At 40.3% G+C, this 15,968-nt stretch overlaps 1 protein-coding gene across 1 annotated transcript in view; it reads right to left on the bottom strand.

The window, feature by feature from the left end:
* Nucleotides 1–15,621, bottom strand: part of LOC106591621 (centrosomal protein of 89 kDa) — a 54,701-nt gene extending 39,080 nt beyond the window's left edge. The window contains exon 1 of the mRNA XM_045708324.2: nucleotides 15,478–15,621. Coding sequence (XP_045564280.2) covers nucleotides 15,478–15,621 — 144 coding nt within the window. The remainder of the gene's footprint in view (nucleotides 1–15,477) is intronic.
* Nucleotides 15,622–15,968: the final 347 nt, after the last annotated feature.

Raw genomic sequence — 15,968 nt, 5'->3', positions numbered from 1 at the left:
GTTATAGTTAGGGTAGTTATAGTTATAGGTATAGTTAGGGTAGTTATAGTTAGGGTAGTTATAGTTATAGTTAGGGTAGTTATAATTAGGGTAGTTATAGGTATAGTTAGGGTAGGTATAGTTATAGTTAGGGTAGGTATAGTTAGGGTAGTTATAGTTAGGGTAGTTATAGTTAGGGTAGTTATAGTTAGGGTAGTTATAGTTATAGTTATAGTTAGGGTAGTTATAGTTAGGGTAGGTATAGTTATAGTTAGGGTAGGTATAGTTAGGGTAGTTATAGTTATAGTTAGGGTAGTTATAATTAGGGTAGGTATAGCTAGGGTAGTTATAGTTAGGGTAGTTATAGATAGGGTAGTTATAGTTAGGGTAGGTATAGTTTGGGTAGTAATAGTTAGGGTACTTATAGTTAGGGTAGTTCTGGTTAGGGTAGGTATAGTTATAGTTAGGGTAGTTATAGTTAGGGTAGTTATAGGTAAAGTTAGGGTAGTTATAGTTAGGGTAGGTATGGCTAGGGTAGTTATAGTTAGGGTAGTTATAGTTAGGGTAGTTATAGTTAGGGTAGTTATAGTTATAGTTAGGGTAGTTATAGTTATAGTTATAGTTAGGGTAGTTATAGTTAGGGTAGTTATAGGTATAGTTAGGGTAGTTATAGTTAGGGTAGTTATAGTTAGGGTGGTTATTGTTAGGGTAGTTATAGTTAGGATAGTTATAGTTAGGGTAGTTATAGTTATAGTTATAGTTAGGGTAGTTATAGGTATAGTTAGGGTAGTTATAGTAAGGGTAGTTATAGTTAGGGTAGTTATAGTTATAGTTAGGGTAGTTATAGTTAGGGTAGTTTTAGGTATAGTTAGGGTAGTTATAGTTAGGGTAGTTTTAGGTATAGTTAGGGTAGTTATAGTTAGGGTAGTTATAGTTATAGTTATAGTTAGGGTAGTTATAGTTATAGTTAGGGTAGGTATAGTTAGGGTAGTTATAGGTATAGTTAGGGTAGTTATAGTTATATTTGGGTAGTTATAGTTATAGGTATAGTTAGGGTAGTTATGGTTAGGGTAGTTATAGTTATAGTTATAGTTAGGGTAGTTATAGTTATAGTTAGGGTAGTTATAGTTATAGTTAGGGTAGTTATAGTTAGGGTAGTTATAGGTATAGTTAGGGTAGGTAAGTTATAGTTAGGGTAGGTATAGTTAGGGTAGTTATAGTTAGGGTAGTTATAGTTAGGGTAGTTATAGTTAGGGTAGTTATAGTTATAGTTATAGTTAGGGTAGGTATAGTTATAGTTAGGGTAGGTATAGTTAGGGTAGTTATAGTTATAGTTAGGGTAGTTAAAATTAGGGTAGGTATAGCTAGGGTAGTTATAGTTAGGGTAGTTATAGATAGGGTAGTTATAGTTAGGGTAGGTATAGTTATAGTTAGGGTAGGTATAGTTTGGGTAGTTATAGTTAGGGTAGTTATAGTTAGGGTAGTTATGGTTAGGGTAGGTATAGTTATAGTTAGGGTTGTTATAGTTAGGGTAGTTATAGGTAAAGTTAGGGTAGTTATAGTTAGGGTAGATATGGCTAGGGTAGTTATAGTTAGGGTAGTTGTAGTTAGGGTAGGTAGAGTTAGGGTACTTAAAGTTAGGGTAGTTATGGTTAGGGTAGGTATAGTTATAGTTAGGGTAGTTATAGTTAGGGTAGTTATAGGTAAAGTTAGGGTAGTTATAGTTAGGGTAGGTATGGTTAGGGTAGTTATAGTTAGGGTAGTTATAGTTAGGGTAGGTAGAGTTAGGGTAATTATAGTTAGGGTAGGTATAGTTAGTGTAGGTATAGTTAGGGTAGGTATAGTTAGGGTAGTTATAGTTAGAGTAGTTATAGTTAGGGTAGTTATAGTTAGGGTAGGTATAGTTAGGATAGTTATAGTTAGGGTAGGTATAGTTAGGATAGTTATAGTTAGGGTAGGTATAGTTAGGCTAGTTATAGATAGGGTAGTTATAGTAAGGGTAGGTATAGTTATAGTTAGGGTAGGTATAGTTAGGGTAGTTATAGTTAGGGTAGTTATAGTTAGGGTAGGTCTGGCTACGGTAGGTATAGTTAGGGTAGGTAGGGGTAGGGTAGGTATAGTTAGGATAGTTATAGTTAGGGTAGGTATAGTTAGGGTAGTTATAGTTAGGGTAGGTATTGTTAGGGTAGTTATAGTTAGGGTAGGTATAGTTAGGGTAGGTATAGTTAGGGTAGGTATAGTTATAGTTAGGGTAGTTATAGTTAGGGTAGTTATAGTTAGGGTAGGTATAGTTATAGTTAGGGTAGTTATAGTTAGGGTAGTTATAGTTAGGGTAGGTAGGGTTAGGGTAGTTATAGTTAGGGTAGTTATAGTTATAGTTATAGTTAGGGTAGTTATAGTTAGGGTAGTTATAGTTATAGTTAGGGTAGGTATAGTTAGGGTAGTTATATTTAGGGTAGTTATAGTTAGGGTAGGTATAGTTAGGGTAGTTATAGTTAGGGTAGTTATAGTTATAGTTAGGGTAATTATAGTTAGGGTAGTTATAGTTAGGGTCGTTAGAGTTAGGGTAGTTATAGTTATAGTTACGGTAGTTATGGTTAGGGTAGTTATAGTTAGGGTATGTAGAGTTAGGGTAGTTATAGTTAGGGTAGGTATAGTTAGGGTAGTTATAGTTAGGGTAGGTATAGTTAGGGTGGGTATAGTTAGGGTAGTTATAGTTAGGGTAGTTATAGTTAGGGTCGTTAATGTTAGGGTAGTTATAGTTATAGTTAGGGTAGTTATGGTTAGGGTAGTTATAGTTAGAGTAGGTATAGTTAGGGTAGTTATAGTTAGGGTAGGTATAGTTAGGGTAGGTATAGTTAGGGTAGTTATATTTAGGGTAGGTATAGTTATAGTTAGGGTAGTTATAGTTAGGGTAGGTATAGTTAGGGTAGGTATAGTTAGGGTAGGTATAGTTATAGTTAGGGTCGTTAGAGTTAGGGTAGTTATAGTTATAGTTAGGGTAGTTATGGTTAGGGTAGTTATAGTTAGGGTAGGTATAGTTAGGGTAGGTATAGTTATAGTTAGGGTAGTTATAGTTAGGGTAGGTATAGTTAGGGTAGATATAGTTAGGGTAGTTATAGTTAGGGTAGTTATAGTTAGGGTAGTTATAGTTAGGGTCGTTAATGTTAGGGTAGTTATAGTTATAGTTAGGGTAGTTATGGTTAGGGTAGTTATAGTTAGAGTAGGTATAGTTAGGGTAGTTATAGTTAGGGTAGGTATAGTTAGGGTAGGTATAGTTAGGGTAGTTATATTTAGGGTAGGTATAGTTATAGTTAGGGTAGTTATAGTTAGGGTAGGTATAGTTAGGGTAGGTATAGTTAGGGTAGGTATAGTTATAGTTAGGGTAGTTATAGTTAGGGTAGTTATAGTTAGGGTAGTTATAGTTAGGGTCGTTAGAGTTAGGGTAGTTATAGTTATAGTTAGGGTAGTTATGGTTAGGGTAGTTATAGTTAGGGTAGGTATAGTTAGGGTAGTTATAGTTAGGGTAGGTATAGTTATAGTTAGGGTAGTTATAGTTAGGGTAGGTAGAGTTAGGGTAGGTATAGTTAGTGTAGTTATAGTTAGGGTAGGTATAGTTAGGGTAGTTATAGTTAGGGTAGTTATAGTTAGGGTAGTTATAGTTAGGGTAGGTATAGTTAGGGTAGGTATAGTTAGAGTAGTTATAGTTATAGTTAGGGTAGTTGTAGTTATAGTTAGGGTAGGTATAGTTATAGTTAGGGTAGTTATAGTTAGGGTTGTTATAGTTAGGGTAGGTAAGGTTATAGTTAGGGTAGTTAAGTTAGGGTAGTTATAGTTAGGGTAGGTAGGGTTAGGGTAGTTATAGTTAGGGTAGTTATAGTTATAGTTATAGTTAGGGTAGTTATAGTTAGGGTAGTTATAGTTATAGTTAGGGTAGTTATAGTTATAGTTAGGGTAGGTATAGTTAGGGTAGTTATAGTTAGGGTAGTTATAGTTAGGGTAGGTATAGTTAGGGTAGTTATAGTTATAGTTATAGTTAGGGTAGTTATACTTAGGGTAGTTATAGTTATAGTTAGGGTAGTTATAATTAGGGTAGGTATAGCTAGGGTAGTTATAGTTAGGGTAGTTATAGAAAGGGTAGTTATAGTTAGGGTAGGTATAGTTATAGTTAGGGTAGGTATAGTTTGGTTAGATATAGTTAGGGTACTTATAGTTAGGGTAGTTATGGTTAGGGTAGGTATAGTTATAGTTAGGGTAGTTATAGTTAGGGTAGTTATAGGTAAAGTTAGGGTAGTTATAGTTAGGGTAGGTATGGCTAGGCTAGTTAAAGTTAGGGTAGTTATAGTAAGGGTAGGTATAGTTATAGGTAGGGTAGGTATAGTTAGGGTAGTTATAGTTAGGGTAGTTATAGTTAGGGTAGGTATTGCTAGGGTAGGTATAGTTAGGGTAGGTAGGGTTAGGGTAGGTATAGTTAGGATAGTTATAGTTAGGGTAGGTATAGTTAGGGTAGTTATAGTTAGGGTAGGTATTGTTAGGGTAGTTATAGTTAGGGTAGGTATAGTTAGGGTAGGTATAGTTAGGGTAGGTATAGTTATAGGTAGGGTAGTTATAGTTAGGGTAGTTAAGGTTAGGGTAGGTATAGTTAGGGTAGATATAGTTAGGGTAGGTATAGTTAGGGTAGTTATAGTTAGGGTAGGTATAGTTAGGGTAGTTATAGTTAGGGTAGGTATAGTTAGGGTAGTTATAGTTAGGGTAGGTATAGTTAGGGTAGGTATAGTTAGGGTAGATATAGTTATAGTTAGGGTAGTTATAGTTAGGGTAGTTATAGTTAGGGTAGGTATAGTTATAGTTAGGGTAGTTATAGTTAGGGTAGTTATAGTTAGGGTAGGTAGGGTTAGGGTAGTTATAGTTAGGGTAGTTATAGTTATAGTTATAGTTAGGGTAGTTATAGTTATAGTTAGGGTAGTTATAGTTATAGTCAGGGTAGGTATAGTTAGGGTAGTTATAGTTAGGGTAGTTATAGTTATAGTTAGGGAAATTATAGTTAGGGTAGTTATAGTTAGGGTAGTTATAGTTAGGGTCGTTAGAGTTAGGGTAGTTATAGTTATAGTTACGGTAGTTATTGTTAGGGTAGTTATAGTTAGGGTAGGTATAGTTAGGGTAGTTATAGTTAGGGTAGTTATAGTTATAGTTAGGGTAGTTATAATTAGGGTAGGTATAGCTAGGGTAGTTATAGTTAGGGTAGTTATAGATAGGGTAGTTATAGTTAGGGTAGGTATAGTTATAGTTAGGGTAGGTATAGTTTGGGTAGTTATAGTTAGGGTACTTATAGTTAGGGTAGTTATGGTTAGGGTAGGTATAGTTATAGTTAGGGTAGTTATAGTTAGGGTAGTTATAGGTAAAGTTAGGGTAGTTATAGTTAGGGTAGGTATGGCTAGGCTAGTTATAGTTAGGGTAGTTATAGTAAGGGTAGGTATAGTTATAGGTAGGGTAGGTATACTTAGGGTAGTTATAGTTAGGGTAGTTATAGTAAGGGTAGGTATAGTTATAGGTAGGGTAGGTATAGTTAGGGTAGTTATAGTTAGGGTAGTTATAGTTAGGGTAGGTATTGCTAGGGTAGGTATAGTTAGGGTAGGTAGGGTTAGGGTAGGTATAGTTAGGATAGTTATAGTTAGGGTAGGTATAGTTAGGGTAGTTATAGTTAGGGTAGGTATTGTTAGGGTAGTTATAGTTAGGGTAGGTATAGTTAGGGTAGGTATAGTTAGGGTAGGTATAGTTATAGGTAGGGTAGTTATAGTTAGGGTAGTTAAGGTTAGGGTAGGTATAGTTAGGGTAGGTATAGTTAGGGTAGTTATAGTTAGGGTAGGTATAGTTAGGGTAGGTATAGTTAGGGTAGATATAGTTATAGTTAGGGTAGTTATAGTTAGGGTAGTTATAGTTAGGGTAGGTATAGTTATAGTTAGGGTAGTTATAGTTAGGGTAGTTATAGTTAGGGTAGGTAGGGTTAGGGTAGTTATAGTTAGGGTAGTTATAGTTATAGTTAGGGTAGTTATAGTTAGGGTAGGTATAGTTAGGGTAGGTATAGTAAGGGTAGTTATAGTTAGGGTAGTTATAGTTAGGGTAGGTATAATTAGGGTAGTTATAGTTAGGGTAGTTATAGTTAGGGTCGTTAGAGTTAGGGTAGTTATAGTTATAGTTACGGTAGTTATTGTTAGGGTAGGTATAGTTAGGGTAGTTATAGTTAGGGTAGGTATAGTTAGGGTAGTTATAGTTAGGGTAGGTATAGTTAGGGTAGTTATAGTTAGGGTAGGTTTGGTTAGGGTGGGTATAGTTAGGGTAGTTATAGTTAGGGTAGTTATAGTTAGGGTAGGTATAGTTAGGGTAGGTTTAGTTAGGGTAGTTATATTTAGGGTAGGTATAGTTATAGTTAGGGTAGTTATAGTTAGGGTAGTTATAGTTAGGGTAGGTATAGTTAGGGTAGGTATAGTTATAGTTAGGGTAGTTATAGTGATAGTTAGGGTAGGTATAGTTAGGGTAGGTATAGTTATAGTTAGGGTAGTTATAGTTAGGGTAGGTATAGTTAGGGTAGTTATAGTTAGGGTAGGTATAGTTAGGGTAGGTATAGTTAGGGTAGTTATATTTAGGGTAGGTATAGTTATAGTTAGGGTAGGTATAGTTAGGGTAGGTATAGTTAGGGTAGTTATAGTTAGGTCGGTCGTCCAGACTAGAATATCTGGGCAGTAACTTAGGCAGATGTTAACAACGCACACACACTCATGAAATATATCATTACATTCCCCCCCAAATGAGCGGCGTTGTGGCACTAACTGATGGTTGTATGGGGGAGTTGTTTATGGCTCTATCACTTTCTATGTGCCGAAGAAAATGAAACAAAATGAATGAAAGCATACACAAAACAAAATATAGTTAGTTATTAATCATCTAATTGGACTGTATTCTATCTACGTCCATGGTCTTGGCAAAATAATGACCCTATCATGGCATTGTCTAATGACATATTTAGGGCTTTCCTAATTTGCGGGGTGGCGCTTAGGGTACTATCCTAAGTTGACAACTATATGATAAGTCTACGGCTGTAAGGCACTAGTTTTGGGCAGTCTAAAGGATGACCTATGGACTTCTGGTTAGAAAACTGGTGAGTGCTGTAGAGTCACAGGCCTAGAAGTAAACGTTCAACTTTACTAAGGCTGGTATTTTGCTTGGACCCTTAAGTGATCCTAGCATAAATCCTAATTGGATGTTCCGTTGTGCATGTGCGTTTATGCTTCCACAATCGCGCATGTCAAGGGAAGAAAACCAAGTATCCTGGCAGATTACAACTTGTTCAGAATGAGTCTGACGTAGTCAGGTAATTTTCAGGTCAATGCCTGGAGGTCAGTCAGAATTGGTGTCAAGGGAGTCTGTAGTAGTTTTCTACAAGTCACGGTGTCTTCCACTATTGTAGTGGCGGTAGGTATGAAGTCTATTTCATAGCTATGTTATCCACGGAGGAGCTAACCTCACGACGGAAGTACTCTAAGTATTAGACCAGTCGTACGTGGTGTGATCATGGTTCATGACTTCTAATAATTCTCTCCTGAACGGAGGGTTCTATTTATTAGTGGCATGTGTTAACCATTGGAAGAGTGCAATGGAGATTCCCTTCCCCGTGTTGCACTCTGAGTGACTCCTATGTCGCTATTATCAATAGCAATTTAACTTGTGAGGTTACTAATCCTCTTACTGAGTGTTGCTGGACGGACTGTGGTATTGGTACTGGTATTCAAGGGGTCCAGTTGTCCTACAGATTTATTCTGAAATATTATCTACCGGAACACATGATTGGAGCATATTACTAGTTGTATTGTAGTTGAACCTACACATGGCAAGGAATGATTATTGTTGCCATTTGTTTTGGAGGTGGACAAGTCCATTGGACTTCCTTTACGACCAGTGTGGTACACCTCAGTACTATCTTAGACGTGTTCTAAGATAATCCCCGTCTAGGGGCCTGTCTGCTCCTCACTGTTCTCATAGGAGAGTTTACAACTAGATTTGATTTATGCTCTGGCGGCCTCGTACGGTGTTGTCCGTAGTCTCGACCCCCCCACCGGCCTCGATGAGGCTCATCATGGGTCTGGGCTACTATTCCCCCCCTTTGTGTCTCGGGACCCCCCCACCAGCGGGTGGTGTTGGTGTCCGAGGCGCAAACGAAAAGGTCGGACCCTATGTACGAGTTGTCAGTGGCCGCGTTATTATGAGAATGGCTGTAACCTTTCAACCAAATCTCCTGGTGTTTGTGCTTCAACACCCTCAGTGGCTGTCGAGGTCTGTCAGTCATCACCGCGTCCGCGTGTGGCAACCTCTTCAGTACCTGCAAACTGAGACGAGGATATCGGTCTGTGATATCGCAAAGTGTTTCACCAGTGGGAGTCATCGGGTCAGTTGCTGGACTGACGCCATTAGTGTCATTGTAAGGGGTGACAGTCCCCAACAAAGCAGAAGGTGTATCATCGGAAGCAGAGTGTACTCTGCGCATCAATGTTTTTCTTACTGAGACGGCCGCAGTGCTTGCGGAAGTGTCCGAAGAGCAAGAGAAGTTCATCTCAACTACCGTATTGCACAACTGCAAGGAGGAGGGAAGTTGCTCATTCACAGAGACAGCTGGCTCGAAATCATGAAAAGAATGGTCAATCAGATTGGCTGATGGAATGTGTCGAGATATCGTAATATCTCCTTGGATCGGATTCTTCACCAAGAGGTTTCTAAACGTCTTTTCCCAAAGGGGTGCTTTTGACAGATACCCCTCGTGAAGGACTGCGTTGCAGCTAGCGTTAGGGGAAGACAGTGTGGTCAGTGGAGAAGGCACTGTGGCCTGTGACCATACCTGGTTGGTTTTCCAATCCATCAATGGGAGTAACCGATCCATCAAGTCTGCTCCAAGTAGCAGGGGTACAGTTTCGAGGCTGGTAACATACACAGGGTGAACGAGCGATACGTCCTGGAAGTGTAGTTTCAGCATGACTCTCAATGTGAGAGGCGAGGTAGTCTGAGTGACGCCTCGAAGTGTAGTGTCGCATCGTTCCACTTTTAACCAATGTTTAGTTGGCTTCAAAGCCCTTTTTAGATCATCAAACAATGTTTGAGAGATGAGTGATATTGTCGCACCCGAATCAATTAGCGCATGACAAGTTAAGCAGTCCTCCAGGACTGTTTCCAGGTATGGCCGTTTAGATTCGTGGTTAGTGGACATATTCCCCACAAAGTGGAGTGGTCGTTCGCAACGACGTGATGTGCCATGTCTGTTCAAGATGGAAGCAGATTGACTTTTCCGATTTTGAGTGAGCTTGGCTTTAACGAAGCGTTTAACCTTTTTCTTCTTAACTTTTGTATCAGAGTCTACAGACAAAGCCCTGGGGCTTGTTGCTTGATCAAGCGGGCCCTGGATAGGGTCTTGAATGAGAGCGGGAGAAATTTGAACTTTAACGGGTGGGTGTTAATTCCTGCGGACCTGGTGTCCGGTAATTCCCCGTCGAGGCCTTGTGACTTATCTTTTACCCTTTTCTCAAATTGTTCTCGCTTAAGTTCTTCCCGTAGTGGGACTTCTGGAGAACATTGGTCTACGTTTTGATCGTCCTTCAACCCTTTGTTACCCTTGTGCTCTGACACTTTTTGTGGGTTGGGTGCAGGAACGTAGCGAACGGGTCGATTGTAGCGGTAGTCATGTTGATGGCTACGTACTTTACAGTTATTTCGACCGCGGAGGTTATTGGAATCATGGTTTCGTGGTAGAAACTGTTGTGGTGCGTCATCTCTCGACGCTCCAATACCTGATAATGCACCCTCTAACTGGAGTGAGTGCTCCTGGTCAAACTTCAAAACCGAGTGGTCAGGGCTCTTAGTGTTGCGAGCTTTTGATGCCTCAAAAGCTGTGCTTGCAAGCTCTCTGAGTTGTAAGATAGGCAAGCCAACGTGGGCTGCAGGGCCCAAGTAGGTAATGAAGGTGGGATACATGTTCAACAGAAACATTTGTTTGAATGGTAACAGCTCTTCCATTCCTGTTTCCGTGAATAGGCCAAAGTAAGCTGAACGAAGCCTATGATAGAAAGCTTGTGGGTGTTCGTTCCGAGCTTGTTTGACCGTGTTAGCCAGTGAGCTATCGTGTTTGCGAGTCGCAGAACCACTGAATTCTAATTTGAAAGCTGTGGCAAGTTTAGCGTAGTCATTTAGCACGTGTTGCTGTTGTAGGCGAATGAACCTCGTCACGTGTCTATTCGACGTTCGCTTCAATAGGTAAACCCTGTCAGAACCCGTAGCGTTCAGGTAGCCACCCAACGCGTCCTCTATGTCAGCTAGGAACGTCTCAGTATCGTTTGGCTGACCTGGAACGGGGTCAAAGGTGGGGAAATTCTTGACGAGTTTGTCAAGGTATTCCGCGCCAAGCGGGCGGAGAGGGTTGGCTTCATCCTGTGGAGAAATTGGGGCAAGAGGAGAAGCCAAGCTTTGGCTTTGTTGGCCAAGAGGCTCCATATTACTCAGTGCCAAATGGCCAAGAGGAGAAGACTGAGGGACACATGATGGAGGCAATGTCTGAAACCTATCGTCTTCACTCCTTTGAGTACCGGACTCCGGTTGCTTGGATGGGTAGTCAGGCTGTAGAGCGTGACCATTCTGGACTTCCTCCAGATGGTACCTAAGGGTGGTCTTCTGCTGCATTGCAGAGTCCACTTGAGCGCTTAGAGTACCAATTTTGGACACGTGAGTGTCACACCTGCTCCTTTCGGTCTCAAACTTATCTGTCATGGTTTGCAGATAGAGGTCTCGAGTACGGACCGAGAGATTCAGTGATGAGATTTCCTTTGCTTGCTTAGAAATCAATATTTCCATCCTCATCACCTGAGTTCTCTCATCATTCATTTTGTCAGCGACTTCAATAAGTTCTGCTGATTTGTCATCCAACTTTGTCATTGTGTTCATCAACTGATCGTCTTTGGTCTGCAGAATTTGGAGTAGAACATTGTAGAACATTGTTACCTTGAGTAATGTTCAACAAAACTGCCTGCATGTTATCAAATTGCGCGTTCCTGTTTGTAGATAACTCGACAGATTTATCTAGTTTGGCGTGGACTACCTCGTATTTAGTTTTGGCTAAATCGAGTTGTTCCTGCAGATGACGATTTTGTTGGAGAGTTTGTGCTCGTTCCTCGTCATAAGTATTTGCAATTACTTTTAATTGTTCCGATTTCAAACGCAGTTCCTCGACTAGCAGAATGTTTTCATTTCCTGCTTTTGTCAATAGTTGCTCAGTTCTCTCCACCTGTGCCCTCATGTTAGCCATGTCTTGCACGTGCTTCAGCTGTGCACTGTGGTATTGGACCGATGCCAACCTTTGATGGCGATACATAAGTGCTAAAGTGGAGAGAACAGTCACAAAGCCTGTATTTGATGGTTGATTTTGGAGAGCGTTCGCAATTTCGGCTGTTGTTTTTCTAATGGCATAATTAGGGTTGGTATCACTGCTGAGGTCAGAGATCAATCCTTTTATGGGTGGAGGTTCACTAATTAGCGGAGGAGTGGTGACCACCTCCTTTGGTAGCTTGCACATTATTAGAAAAATTTAGAGGAAAAATGTTCCTATTTTTTTTCAATGTTTGGGTTTGGAATTCATTGGAAGCTGCAAAGACAAGTTTAATCTATTTATAGATGTTGACGAACCATCAGTACTGTACCAGTAATGTGGAAGTTGGACGTGAATAAATTTGCAAAAGCAAATTGAATTAATTAATCAATGCCAATGATTAATCCTACCTGGGTAGGCTATCTGGATATTAAACTTGAATTAACCTGAGGTTGCTTCATCCAGGTTAATATGGGAAGTTTAAAAGTGTCTCATTTGATTGCAAGAACATTAAGGTATGTTCAACAATTTAACTTATTAAATTGAATGAGATGATAATCCATACAATCTCCATTGATTGGATATCATAAGTGTAAACAGTAGATCAAATGTTGGGAACACTCCCCACTATGGTACACTTCTTCCTTGGGCCGAAGCCACATGGGATTCCCGCGGGGGCGGGACTTCTGTCAGTACTGGATTACTGAATGGGTTTTGCAAAAACCAAATTTTACTGATTGATCAATTTTAATGATAAATCAAACCTGTATAGGCTATATGGGATTTAAACTTTAATTAACCTGAGAGGTTTATTCATCTAGGTTAATGTGGAAAAAAGATTACAATGTCTCATTTAGAAAACTCATCAATTTGGATATTATTTAAACTTGAGAATGTAAATCTGGCAATTTCACTTATTAGTTCAATTGAATAAGACATCGATATCCGTCTGGATATCACGAGTAACGACTTGAGTGTCACCTGACTAATTATTCTTGAAGGAAAGTACTGGTGACTCTTCAAAGGTCCCTGCTGGCACACGCTGAAATTCAACTCAAGTCGGATGAATTACCATGTGGCACAAACAAAATGGCTGTTTTCCCTTTTTTTGTTTTTTGTTAGCTTAGCATCTCGAGCAAGCTAATGCTACTTTATGCCTGAAAAATGCTCAACATAGGATTCCCTTGGCAAGGGAAAGGTTTTACTTATAACGTATTATGTTCAAACCCTTTTCGGCGATATTTGACAATGTTTTAACCGGAACTCGCGGGAAACACCGTGGTCTACTCGCATCGAAACGCGAGAGACAGAGAGATACTTATCGCTGGTCAAGCTAATCTCTCCTAAATTTCAATCGGCTGGCTCTTTGTCCTCGCTCGAGAAATTAATAATGACCTAGCCAACACGCGTCTGAAACGCGAGAGGCAGAAATACTTAGCGTTTGGCCAAACGCGCTATTTCTCAGATAGCTTTATCAGCCATCATACATACATGTATAGTTTATGCTACCCACTGACTACGTCAGAGCACAACACGGAGGCTATTCTCCGGAACACACACGCACCAATAATTCCAGTCTACAATTCCCATAATGTATATAATCAACTTGGTATATTATGTAATCTGCTTTTCAATTTTATATATGCTGAATCAAAATAAAAGCTTCATCCTATTTTAGATTCCTCACAGAGGGCTCCATATGTCGTGTCTTTGGCTATGCCGGATTAAGTGATATGACATGCTAACTTATAAAATTATTTCTCTGTAATTAATATTACCTGATTAAGCTAATCATGTAAATGTAATTAACTAGAAAGTCGGGGCACCACGGAAGAACGTTTATAGAGCTGTTATCTTCCGAATAAACTCTTAAAATACTTAGTAATATTTTACCTCGATAGCAGTCAATATTAACCCTTGTCTTATTTTCAGTCTCATAATGAAAGTTGTAAATTCTTGGCTATCTTCACGAACCCTGGCTAACAAGTTGAATCTGCAATACAAAATTGGGTTTAATTATTTATTTACTAAATACCTAACTAATCACACAGAATTACAAATACACAGAATACAATGTCGTCATACAGAAAACGTCCCGGTAGACGGAACAGATATGACGGCTGGTTACACAAAGGAAAGGGGGTTGGGCTTGAATGAAAGAGCGGGAAGATTTAGGAACACAGAAACAGCAGCTATGCTATCGTAAATACAGTATCTTATGCATTCTAAATTACCGCCCATTTGGAAAAGGAAAATGCAATAAATATTTACTCTGAGCTGCGCTTCGGTAGGTTGGTCGTAGATGCTGGCCGGGTTGGCCAACAGATCTCCCTGTTTTCGGAAGAATGTCAATGGTGGTCGATTGGATACGTGGTGGTATCTTCGTCTGGTTGTTAGACTGGATCCGTCGTCCGTCCTTTCCTAGCCCACGTTACAGCGGCCGCTGCTAACTCAACGGCTAGGAAGTAGCACTTCTGTAGTGAATAAGCTCAAAGTTCATACCATTCGCCACCATAGCTCACGCCGAGGTTGGCTTAGTTGACATGTGTGTCCTTCTAACGTAGAGGCTGCAGACCTCCCGTACTGGAACAACCTGGTTATCTTTTCGTCAAAGGATTATATAGTGGAGAGGGGGAGGGAGGTGTTTCATCGTTTATAACCCCTGTCTCTTCACAGGGTTGGGTTACTGATCGAGCAGGGCACTTTCCTTATGAAAACCCAAATCTCTCATTCGGAAGCTAAAATTACATTTCATCTCCTAACAAACATTTTCAATATCAAACATTTCAATTGCATAACAATTCCATGTGACTCTGATAACTAGAGGGTGTATACTTTCTCAGATACAGTTTATGTCGTCCTGTCATCAGTCATAATGTCTCAGATGACAACCGAACTGACATACATACTCATTACGTTCCCAAGCATATTTCCAACTGGTTTTATTAACAAAATATGTGGTACCTTTCCCCATTTGTTTGATGTTCCCAGACTCTCTATATTTAACGCAGGCTATTCAGGTCCTTCAGTAGATTCAGAGAGAGAGGGGAAGGGAGAAAGGTATTTATGGGGGGGGGTCATAAACCTTACCTAGAGGCCAACGTCATGACAACTGCATCCAGTTTATTGAGTAGGGTATTGGAGACAATTTTGTAAATGACATCGCCGAAGTCAAGGATCAGTAGGATGGTCAGTTTTACGAGGGTATGTTTGGCAGCATGAGTGAAGGATGCTTTGTTGCAAAATAGGAAGCCAATTCTAGATTTAACTTTGGATTGGAGATGTTTGATGTGAGTCTGGAAGGAGAGTAGATCCTGCCACATACGTCTCGTGTCTGAGCCGTTGAATTAGTAGTTATAGTTAGGGTAGGTATAGTTAGGGTAGGTATAGTTAGGGTAGGTATAGTTAGGGTAGTTATAGTTAGGGTAGGTATAGTTAGGGTAGGTATAGTTAGGGTAGTTATTGTTACGGTAGGTATAGTTAGGGTAGTTATAGTTAGGGTAGGTATAGTTAGGGTAGGTATAGTTAGGGTAGGTATAGTTAGGGTAGTTATAGTTATAGTTAGGGTAGGTATAGTTATAGTTAGGGTAGTTATAGTTATAGTTAGGGTAGGTATAGTTATAGTTAGGGTAGGTATCTTTAGGGTAGTTATAGTTATAGTTAGGGTAGGTATAGTTAGGGTAGGTATAGTTAGGGTAGTTATAGTTAGGGTAGTTATAGTTAGGGTAGGTATAGTTAGGGTAGGTATAGTTATAGTTAGGGTAGTTATAGTTAGGGTAGGTATAGTTAGGGTAGTTATAGTTAGGGTAGTTATAGTTAGTTATAGTCTCTCACGGCCCCCAGTCTCTCACGGCCCCCAGTCTCTCACGGCCCCCAGTCTCTCCCCTCCTGTCTCTCCCCTCCTGTCTCTCACGGCCCCCAGTCTCTCACGGCCCCCAGTCTCTCCCCTCCTGTCTCTCCCCTCCTGTCTCTCACGGCCCCCAGTCTCTCACGGCCCCCAGTCTCTCACGGCCCCAGGGTTTTTCCTCTCCTTGTCCCCCCCCCCTTCCACCCCACCTTAGGTCCTCTCCCCTCTTGCCCCCTCACCCCCCAGTATCCACCCCACCTGCTGTAGGGACAGGGGCCTTGCTGAGGTCCCGCTCCAGACTCTGGACCCTCTGGTGGCTCTGTTCTGTACACCTCTGATCCAGCAGCCTCCTGTCTGCCCCCAGGGCCTGGTTCTGCTCTGTTAAAGACCGAACCATCTCCTTCTGCACGTCCAAAACCTCTCTGTAGCCACTGCTGGCCTCTGAGTGTGGCGAGGTGTATGGCACAGCACAGCAAGACACAAACACACACAGACAGATACACACAGGCAGAGAAACACAGACAGAGAAACACAGACAGAGACACACAGACAGAGACACACAGACAGAGACACACAGACAGAGAAACAGAAAGCAAAGAGGAAAAGGAAAGAAATAGAAGAGTTGATGAGAACATAAACACTGCGAGGAAAGGTCCCGTGTGTCTGCTTTCTCTGTCCTGATCATGTTGAGGGAGAGTGTGTCTGGTTTCTCCGTCCTAAAAATGTTGAGGGAGCGTGTGTCTG

This window comes from Salmo salar, chromosome 26 (genome assembly GCF_965601325.2).
Source record: "Salmo salar chromosome 26, fSalSal1, whole genome shotgun sequence".
Lineage (NCBI taxonomy): Eukaryota > Metazoa > Chordata > Actinopteri > Salmoniformes > Salmonidae > Salmo > Salmo salar.
The sequence above is the reverse complement of the archived record's forward strand: the minus strand, read 5'-3'. Positions and strand labels throughout refer to the sequence as shown.